General features: G+C 36.6%; 1 protein-coding gene across 1 annotated transcript in view; it reads right to left on the bottom strand.

The window, feature by feature from the left end:
* The window catches only part of snx29 (sorting nexin 29), a 192,181-nt gene that overhangs the window by 168,197 nt on the left and 12,502 nt on the right, over window positions 1-11,482 (bottom strand). Inside the window, exons 12-13 of the mRNA XM_024285017.2 lie at window positions 3,890-3,953; window positions 3,388-3,516 (exon numbers count right to left, since the gene is read on the bottom strand). Of these exons, the coding sequence (XP_024140785.1) occupies window positions 3,388-3,516; window positions 3,890-3,953 (193 nt within the window). The remainder of the gene's footprint in view (window positions 1-3,387; window positions 3,517-3,889; window positions 3,954-11,482) is intronic.

The raw sequence follows: 11,482 nt of genomic DNA, 5'->3' as shown, positions 1-11,482 counted from the left end.
CACACACGCATCGTGATACGTATCGTATCCCCAGACTCTTACCAATACACACCCCTAGTCTATAGTACTTAACCAAAAGGGTAAAGTTAAGTACTGTAGTAACAGAAAGGCAGTACTTTGTGATACTTCTTAAGGTGTGGGGTTTTATAAATGATAAAGGAATGATTTCACATCAAAAGCATCATTCATGTGAGCTGATGGAGTTCACTCAGGGGCTGGGATCTGACTCCCCTCTCACCCTGAGCGGGAAGATTCCCAAAGCATTGTGGGATACGTGGGAACGTGTGAATGATGCCTCCAGCTTTCATTCAGCGGTGAGTCGTCTCTTCAGTCGTATTTATAGGCGCCATCGATCGAGACGGATTTGGCTGAGAAGCAAAAATCAGTGCTTGACATTTAGCAGCAGACTTGGGAGTAAGCGCTGTGCGTGCACGTGTGTGTGCGCCACCCCGGCGCTCTTCACCGCCTCATAATCAGGCCTTAAAAAAGCCCCGAAAGCTGCCGCACTGTTCTCCTGAAAAAACAAACCCATCAGCCTTTGCTGCTGCAGCACGCTTGACGTGAATCACTCAATCAATCCTTGCCGGAGGCTCGGCTTCCTGTAGGATGAGACCGTGTGAGCGCACTTGCTGGGGCTTTGTGCTCGGACTGCTGAGGGATGACTAATCATCCATCTAAAGGGCTCCCGGACGGACCGAGAAACCCGGGCGACCGGCCAACGAGCCGGAGAAGGGAGGCGCGGCGGTCCACTCGCGGGAAAACTGCAGGTGGTCAATTATTGGGATGAAAAGTATTTCTGGAGCAGAGGAAGGAAATGGAACACAATGAGCCCGAATGGCGGAAAGTGTTCGATGCTCTTCCGACTCCTGTCCTGGATTTCTGTACCAATATAGTTCCTATGGGAGAAAAGCTGCTGCCATCAGGTGGCGTGGCAGTAATTACTGTTATTATGTGTAAAACAGTGACGCAGCTGCGGTAGGTACAACGCACAATCAGCAGCAGCTTTAATCACACACAGGAGGCTCCGCTGGTCCGCTCAGCTCTGCAGACCGAACACTTTTCTGCCTCAGAGGCGGCAGGAGGGAGACAGAAGCAGCTGCCAGAGTCAGTTTATGAGAGAAAAAAATGTCTAAATCTGCAGAAGAGGGTGAGGTTAAAAGCCGCGTCACGCGTGACACTATGTACATTTTGCGCGTTATCCACGTATGCAACAGGTGGAAAAAAGTGGGAAAAGTTGTGGTCTAGTACACAAAATTTTCACAGATGTATCACAAATGCACCACGTTAAAACCCAGGAAGAAGTACAAACAAACCACTCAAAGAACACGTAAACCCGTATCTACATATTTATATATATATATATATATATATATATATACTGTATATGTATGTGTGTATATATATATATATATATATATATACATACATACATACATACATACATATACACATATATATATAAAGACGTGGAATATATATACCTATATAGATACACATATACACACACACACACATATATTTATATATATATATATATACATACACATATGCAGTATTTCTGAAATTTCTGAAATATCCCCACCGTGGGACGAATAAAGGACCATCTTATCTTATATATATATATATATATATATATATATATATATATATATACATATATATACATATATATAAGATTACAAAAAATCTGAGATAAACCAATTTGTAAAAAGAAAAACTACAGACAGATTCTTTCGCACAAGGCCCGCCATATGTGAAAATGCCCCGCTTTAAAGTTACAGATTTCAGAAAGTTTAACTTTCATTTGTTTATTTTATTGCTGAACTTTTGTGCAAAAATTTGTTTTTTTAATTAGAAACTTGAAAGTGTTGTGCAGTTTAAAAAAAAGCTTCAAAAAGAGTTATTTTGCAAGTTCAGTAACTTTGATTTTTGAAACAAATGTGAAGCCAACAGCCACATCTGTTCTCAAATAATTGTTCTGTGCTGCACTAAAATCTGTTTCTCATTTGTGACTATTCAATTACATGTCACTTAAAAGTAAAGTCAGAGACAAGAAAGAAATGGCATTTTTTCAATTATTTTCATAGAACAACTGAAATTACACTTTATTGTGGTATATTGTAATCTATATCGCTATTGTGATATGAAATCATTGATATTGTGATATATAATTGTTTCCTTATGCCCAGCACTAGTGTCCAATGGCCACATGTTTTGTACATAGAGCCCCTCCAAAAAACTTGCGTAGTAATGCGAAAACGCAAGAGTTTTGAACACAGAAGCCTAAAATGCACATTTATAGACTTTTTATTGACGGTGGTCTCTCGAATGTGTAAACGTAGCATTATGTTTGATGGCGTTTTAACCAGGGGTGTGTATTGGCATGAGTCCAGCGATACAATATGTTTAGCGATATGATACGTCCGATACAGATCGCGATACATCCAAAGACTGTACCAGAACTATTTTTCACAATGACTTGCTACCAATAGCAATAAGGGGTTTAGGTGGAAAACAAAAGTAAGACATGGAACTACATTTGCTCCTAAATAGTTAATTAAATATTTTAGTTGAAGTATCGCCAAATGTAATAACACGATAAATCGATTCTTCTCTATAGCCCTAGTTTCTAGGACTGCCACAATTAGTCAAATAATCAACGACTAATTGACTATTAAAATAGTCAACGACTAGTCTAATAGTCGATTAGTCGTTACTTTATATTATATATAGTCAGAGTGTAGTAAAGTTAAAATGGTATTCTGTTAGCTTTTTGGACTTTTTTGGCATTTATTAAGGTTTTTAGGCTAATTTGTAGTTTAGCTAATATTTCAGCTACATGCTAGCTATTTTGGCTAATTTAGGTGGGTTTTTTTTTTTATCTTACAGCCTGTTTTAGAGCTAGGCTTATATTTACATGCAAGCTGTTTTGGCTAATTTAGCTAATTTTGGCTAATTTTTTTGTTTATTTTGAGTATTTTAAAGTTTATTTTTCAAGCTACATGCCAGCTTTGTTTGGCTAACCTAATTTTTTTTCCAGTTTTTTAGGCCAATTTGGCATTTAACAAATATTTTAGCTAGCTATCAGCTTTAGCATTTTTAGCTATTAGCTTCAGCGCTTTTAGTTATAAATTTCAGCATCTTTAGTGGCCAAATTCAGCTTACATACTATACTATATATCTAGTTTGTAGTAAGTTTAAAGCTAATAATCTGTGTTTTACATCCAGTTTGCCCATGACCCGATTAGTTGACTAATCGGAAAAAATAATCAGTGATTAGTCGACTATTAAAATACTCGTTTGTGGCACCGCTACTAGTTTCAACGAACCAACGTCCCACCTGCATGCCTGTGTGTGCGTGAACATGGAGGATGCCTCCTGACGTACCTGGCCAGCGCCTGGACCTTGGTGGCGTGTCTCTCCTCCAGCTCCGCCAGCTTCTTCCGGAGCAGGTCGGTTTCCTGCCTCAGGGCGGCCGAGTGCTCCATCTCCCCGTCCAACAGGCTGCGCAGAGACCTGATCAACACAACAGAGTCAACCAAGGTTTCTTCTACCTTCCAGCTTTTCATGGACAGGAAATGTCTGCTGATGTGATTTTCTAAACACCCGATTAGATAAACATCCCAAAGATGAAGTGGAATCGCATTAAGCTCCGTTATAATTCACTTAAATCTGTGACTGCATTATTAATAAAACCTTAACACCAAATTACAGTTTTTAATGAAAAAATTCTTATTAGCAGATTAAAGCGTGAACATGAAGCTGTGATTGTTCTGGTCATTCCAGCCTTTTTACATCTGGAGGTCTGTTTACCCAAAGAGATTTAATGTGGGACACAAAACCACTAAATTAAAGCAAAAGAAAGACGTGTGTGTTTGGAAGAACGCACGTGTTCTGTTCCTCCAGCTCGTCCTTCCTGTTCATCATGGCGACGGTGGCCTGACGGAGCTCCACTGGAGAAGACAGAAAACGCCAAGAGAGTCAGAAAGATGAAAACTTGGGGGATAAAAAGTCAGTTTTTGTACTTTTGAAGTCTAAAACCTTTATTGGCAGCACTTTTATTGACAATAAACCAGAAAAGGTGTATCTTTTTACGTAGAAAAATATAAAATTTGCCAGTTTCATTCATAATTCATCAACTATAGTCACAAACTTATAAAAAGAACAATAAAGAAACTTATTTTAATGGGACAATGGCTTTAAAAATGTCATAGTTAAGACTGAAATTCGTTAGAAAGACAAAAGATCAAACGTGGAGGCAGGGGGTCTGCAGAGCATCAAAGTGTTTCAGTCTTAGAAGAACTTCTTCTGCTGCTGAGAAGTTAATTTGTAGGTCCTTCAGGGCCTTCATTTCTGATAAATCCCTTTAACTTCGTCCAGGCAGAACTGAAGAGAGGCGGTTCGATTCGACAGTTATTCTGTTTTAATAAAACTGACATTTTTTCCCTTTGGTTCATAAAATAAATTGTAAGTTTTGCGGGAAAAAAAAAACTTTTTTGGTTTTAATAGCCAATTTTAAAAGTTTCTTGATGAAGTTCTTAATCTCAGCAGCTGCAGGTCAATATGACGATTTTTGGCTGTTTGCCTTAAAAAAATAGTTACATTAAATCATCTTTTGATCCATTTTCAAAGCGTTCCTAGTGGGTTTTTTTTACGTTTATGGTGTTTTTAGCCAAAATCCCCCAAATCTTAGGTCGTTTTCTAGAACATAGTTTCTGCAGAGCGGCAGGAGTTCATTAGAAATTCACCTCAGACCTGTGAGCGAGACCACTGGTGTGTTTCATCTGTAAGTGCATCAGAATGGGAGCTTGTGGCCCCGCCCAGCGTATTTTTTACATCACAAATACGATCTTTTTCAAACTGCATTTTGTCGTTTGCTCCTGATTCACAACAATTAGAACAAAGAAATGTTTAGAAATGGAGTTTTAAGTTTAACTTTCATTATATATGTCCTCCATCATCAGAAAAACACGTTAAAAACACAGAGTGGATCTATAACTTTAATGAAAACTACATTGTAAATATGAAAAAAAGTCATTTTAAAAACAGTTTTAATCTAAAAAGTTATAAACTTGCAAAAAAAAAGATTAAATTTGTAAAAAAGAAAATGTTAAATGTATAAAATTACTGAGAACTTGATTAAAAATGATAATAATAAACCAAAAATCATTAAGAAAAAAACGTTTTTCTAACAGGTACCGTTTTGTTTTTTATTTTTTTATTTTTTCATTTTCCTTTCTCTCCACTCAGACTTTTTGTAGTCAGAGTTGACTCTAATTTTACGTGGGGGGCGGGTCTTTGACCTCATTGGCTACAGGGACATGATTGACAGAAGTTATGGCGACGTCGTTTCTGCTGCTGAACGCTGAGAGAGCATCATCACTTCTGTACGCCACAACAATACAGACAATACAACAACGAATGGAAATGACATCACCAGAACCTCTATCTCCTGATGTCAATCGTATCCTGGTAGCCAATGGGCTCAAAGACCCGCCCCCATGTGAATCTGAACCAACTCCAACTGCGAAAAGTCTAAATTGAAACTGTAAACTGAGAACTCAAAGTGGCGAAGAAGAAAAACTATATTTTTTAAGCTTACAATACATACTTTCGTACGGAGCCCCTAAAGGTACATTATAGTAAAAAAAAAAAAATTCAAGTTTAAAAAAAATCTGGTTACTAGCTGTTGCTCATGTAACTAGTTAGTAACCGGGAAAATTTTAATTCAATTTTAGAAAAAAAAAGCTTAAAACTTTAAAAAAATATATGTTTTTTTTTTATTTACTATGTGATGAGAACCAGATATTAACCATAACTAAATATTTTTTTACATTTTTTGAAAAAAATGTTTTTTTTAATTTTACAATTTGTCCAGATTTTTGACTAGTTAGTAACCAGGAAAAAAAAACATTTTAATTCAATTTTAGAAAAAAAGGCTTAAAACTTAAAAAAATATATGTTTTTTTTTTTATCTACTATGTGATGAGAACCAGATATTAACCATAAATAAATATTTTTTTACTTACATTTTTAGAAAAAAATGTTTTTTTTTTTTTTAATCTTGCAATTTGCACTTTTGTACAGATTTTTGACTAGTTAGCAACCAGGAAAAAAAATGCTATTTTTAAAAATATTTTTTTAACTTTAGTTTTTAGAAAAAGACATCCTTAAATCTTATGGAAAAAAAATATGTTTTTTTTTCATTTACTATCTGGTGAGCACCAGTTAATAAACATAAATTTAAAAAAAATTCACTCAAATTTTTTGCAATTTTTTTTTTTTATATATATTTTTTTCCTTTGATGCCCCTTTAGAGACTCCATACTTTTAAGATATATATTTTCTATATTTTCTATTTCTATTTTAGAAGTTTGCCGTCTGTTTTTTCATTCACTTCAAAGCAGAGCTGTCAGTCTCCGGGCCTCGAGGGCCGGCCTCCTGCTGATCTTCCTGAAATCCCGCCTCATCTGCTGCTGATCACCTGGATCAGGTGTGATCAGCCAATGAGGAGCTTCAACTACAGGTTGGTTGGAAAACATGTCGGACACCGGCCCTCGAGGCCTGGAGTTCGAGATTAAACTGATCCTGATTGAATCTCAAATTCAAACTAAAGATCTCAGACTTTGTGATGAAATCTGCACATTTTCTCAAATGCGAGTGAAGGTCAAACTTCTGCGATCGCAGATGAAAAAATCTCTTCTGTTTCAGGAAGAAGCTGCAGCTGATGAAAGTAGAAATGATTTTTTTCCTGCATCTTCAGCCTCAAATGCTCTGCTTGGGTTTGAAGCCCCCGTCTGCAGGCGGCCGGCTGATGCTAATCTCCATCCTGAAATTAAGGACAGATTTGGGCCGAGCTGTGAGGCGGCAGCAGCGGTGGTGGCGGCGGCGGCGTGACTCATCGCCACAGTTGCATGGCAGCTCGGAGGTTCACATGAGGTTTCAGAACCGCTTCAGAAACCGTCAGACGACTTTATCTCCGCTGCCTTCCTGTTTTCAGAGCCGCCGCCGGGCGTCCATGTGGCCCCCCCACATGCGGAGGTCTGGCCCCGCCCCGAGCCAACCAACTGTTAGTGGGAGGGGGGGGCGTGACGAAGAGCACAGCGGAGAGGAGAGAGTCCATTATCTACGGCGCTCTCCACTTCAGCGGGCTCGAAATAAACGTGACCTTTAGTCCGACCACGCGCTCACAGCGGGCGCCACGGACCAGCCACTTGAGCGGCCCTCCATGCAGAAGATCCGGCGACAAAGAGGGAGGGGGGCATGGAGGCGCCTTGTTAATCACACACTCTAATCAATACGGAGCTCGGCCTCACAGCACTGCACGCCGCTCGCCGCCGTTCTGCTTTCACCACCAAATCCAACTTAAAGCTGCAGAAATGAGCCGAACGGCTCGCCGTGCGGAGCGGATGATTACTTTGGCGAGGGCGTCGTTCTCCACCTGAGAAAATCAGGAACATCTTGTCTAACAAACTAAGTTTTAGAAAAAGTTTTGCTGAAAGTTAAAATATTCCTCCAATCGTAGCTTTTTTTAATCTTATTTATGTGTTTTTAAAGCATCGTTTAGTCATGATGATGCTGCTGTTAGCCAAAATCCCTAAAACTGTCCTTTTCTAGGTCATAGTTTCTGCAGAGCAGCAGGAGTTCATTAGAAATTTCCCTCTTGAGTTTGGGCCGGACAGTAAGCCCCGCCCCCTATCTTACAGCCCCCAACCTAACATCAGCAATCCAGCCCACAAGCTCTTTCCAACTAAATTTCTTCGTCTGCTCCTAAATCATAAAAATCTTACTAAATAAATACTCAGAAATGCTTCTTTAATCTTGATTTTCTCTATAAATGTTGTATATCATAATAAAATGCTAACAGAGTGTGTTAAAAACACAAAAAAGGATTTTCTTTGAAGCGGGTCTTTAAAAACAAAAATTGAATCCAAATAAATTTTCTTCTGACGACTGGAACATTTTACAAACTTCCCTAAAACTTCCTGTTCTCCACTCACACCATTTATTTAAGCAGAAGCTGCAACTGGCCCTAACAGGCTTCTGTATTTATTGATCCCTTTCTGCTGGCTCCCACCCACAACTCAGAGGTGAATTTCTGATGAACTTCAGCAGAAACTACGTCCTACAAAACAACAGGTTTATAGATTTGTGGCAGTTAATCCTTTTATTTTTATTTCATATATTTTCTACAGTTGATTAGAACGGTTTTGTGATGTTCTATACATAAGAATTTTAACTTTTTAAGCTGCAGATACAAGTCTCTATTAAAATGAAGTCCATCCTGTGTTTGATGAGATCCTCCTGCTGCAGCAGATTTACTTGAATTAAAATTCTAAAAAGCCAAACTTATCATTTTACTATCAAATGTATGGAATAAGATAAATATTATTCTGACACTAAACTCCTCTCACAATTAACTCAAACTTTGACTGTCATTTTGTTCAGTTTTCTGGCATATAAAAGCATAAACTTAACTAGATATATATCATTACTACCCATAATGCTAGAGTGAACGCTGTAAGCTAATTGTAGCTGATAAAAAAGCTAGAGCTAATAGATAAAAATGCTGAAGCTGAAAGCTTGCTGAAATATTAGCTAAATGGCAGTTAAGCTAAAAAGCTGGAATAATGTCTAATTTTACCAACAGCTAGCATGTTGCTTAAATATTAGAACAAATCCAAATTAGCTTAAAAAATTGGACAAATGTCTAAATTAGCCAAAAACAGCTAGCATAATGTTAAAATGTTAGTACAACTCCTAATTAGCTTAAAAACAGAAGAAAATACTAAATTAGTAAAAAAAAAAACAGCTAGCATAATGCTAAAATATTAGCAAAACTTTAAATTAGCTTAAAAACTGAAATAAATACTAAATTAGCCAAAAACAGTCAGCATAAAGCTAAAATTTTAGTAAAACTCCAAATTAGCTCAAAAAAGCTGGACAAATGTCTAAATTAGCTAAAAACGTTAGCATAATGCTAAAATATTGGCACAACACCAAATAATCTTAAAAACTGAAAAAAAATCTAAATTAGCTAAAAGAAAACAGCTAGCATAATGCTAAAATATTAGCAAAACTTAAAATTAGCTTAAAAACTGAAATAAATACTAAATTAGCTAAAAACGTTACCATAATGCTAAAATATTCGCACAACTCCAAATTAGCTTAAAAAAGCTGGACAAATGTCTAAGTTAGCTAAAAAAAACGTTAGCATGATGCTAAAATATTAGTACAACTCCAAATTAGCTTGAAAAACAGGAAAAATGTCTAAACTAGTCTAAAACAGTTAGCATAATGATAAAATATTGATAAAACTCCAAATTAGCTTAAAAAAATGGACAAATGTCTAAATTAGCCAAAAACAGCTAGCATAATGTTAAAATGTTAGTACAACTCCTAATTAGCTTAAAAACAGAAGAAAATACTAAATGAGCTAAAAAAAACAGCTAGCATAATCCTAAAATATAAGCAAAACTTTAAATTAGCTTAAAAACTGAAAAAAATACTAAATTAGCCAAAAACAACTAGCCTAATGCTAAAATATTGGCACAACTTTAAATTAGCTTAAAAAGATAGACAAATGTCTAAATTAGCAAAAAAAATGCTAGCCTAATGCTAAAATATTAGCACAACACCAAATTAGCTAAAAAATACAGGATCAATGTCTAAATTAGCTAAAAACAGTTAGCATAATTCTAAAACATTAGCACAACTCCAAATTAGCTTAAAAAGCTGGAACATTTTCTAAATTCCCCGAAAACTGCTAGCTTTTTAAAAAAGAGCTAAATGGCTAATTGTTTTGCTCAATTTTTCAAAAACTATAAAGTTTCTGAATACCAAAAATACGAGCAGTAATGTCTTGAACGAGCTGAACGTTTTGATACCAAGATTGATGATTTTTCGTGCTGAAAAATGTACGGAAAGGAGCAGGAAAATTACACAAACGTATTTATGTTTTAAGGATCCCCATCAGTCTGAACCAAAGGTAAAACTGCTGCTTCTGGGGTCAAATTCACCAAAACTACTGAATATTTTATCAGAATCAAACTGTAAGATCGCCCGCCTTAGAGATCCAAAAATATTGTCACAGATTCAAATTTCTGTCCTAAAAAATGTTTTTTTTCCATCAACAATGTGTGTAAATTCACAACAAACAGTTGGAGTTTCTGATCCAAACCCTCCAGATCGTTTATGAAGAAAGCTCAAACACATTTGATTAAAGTTAAATAACTGTCTCTGAAAATCCCTGCAGCTGTTCTTCCTCCAGTCACTTTGTGCTTCTCCACGTTTCACTGAACAACTCTGCACAAATCCACAGAGAAATATTGCTTTAAGCTCCTCCCCCTTTCAGTGTCTTCACAGAGGGGGATGAGGCGGCGGCGTCTCAGGTTCGCCTTCAGCTCGAGGCCACAGAGACGCTTTTGTCCACGTCAGGAATCTGATGTGAAGTGAAGACGTTCACACCGGCCTCCCCGTCAACACCAGATCCAATCCTGCAGGAGCTCTAATCTACAGTAGAGGGAGGGAGGCGTTTCTACGGCGGGCCCACAGTGCCACCTGCTGGATGACTGGAGGAAGTAAAGACTGAGTACATAATTTAACAGAATCTAGGGTCAGATTACTGTCAGAATTACGTCCGTTTGAATACAAAACTTCCCCTGTTATGGATGAAAAAAGTGTCACAGACTAATAAAAAAATAATAATAAAATTCTATTAAAAAATACTTTATTTTGATTGATTTGATCCTAATCTGTCATTTAAAATTTTCAAAAATTGAGAAGTGAACAATGATTTCATAACATCCTGTTTTAGTGGTTTTTATGAGCTTGAACCTCAATAAATACTTGAAATCAAATAGTTTGCCCTCAATCTATAACTTATGAAAGTTTGTTTTAATGGAATTATGAAAATGAAAACACTTTTCTGTAATATTCACAGTTTTTGTAAAATGTTTGCATATCGAGTCGATCCAACAAACGTCAGATTAAAACCGCCTCTGTAAATGGAGAACAATCAGACTCTGATGATCTTCCCTATTTTTACACCACGGATCAGTTTAATGTCAGATATTACTTTCAAAGATGGAAAGACAAGTTAGCGTTTAGTTCTTTAAGCTTCTGCTTTCCAGAATTTTTCTAAATAAAATGTTTTAAAATGTCTGAAAAGACAATTAGATTTTTTTTGTAATCTTTTACAGACGATGAAGAGACAATGAAACAATTTTTTTTATTTGTAATCCAAACTGCAGAAGCTGAAAACAGCCGGCTCAACTTTTTTCCCCATTATCTCGTGATAATGAGATCTAATTTCTCGTTATCACTGTAAAAAAAAAGTTTTCTTTATAAAAAGACGGAGAGGGTCGACATGCGGTCGTTTAGCCTTCACTTCTCGTTAGGGCTGGGCGATATGGGAATTTTCATATTGCGATATCGCTTTTTTCATTTTGTGCGATAACGATATTAAAAACGATATCAATCA

Source organism: Oryzias melastigma, linkage group LG19 (assembly GCF_002922805.2).
Source record: "Oryzias melastigma strain HK-1 linkage group LG19, ASM292280v2, whole genome shotgun sequence".
Classification (NCBI taxonomy): Eukaryota; Metazoa; Chordata; class Actinopteri; order Beloniformes; family Adrianichthyidae; genus Oryzias; species Oryzias melastigma.
This window is presented reverse-complemented; position numbering and strand designations above follow the sequence as displayed.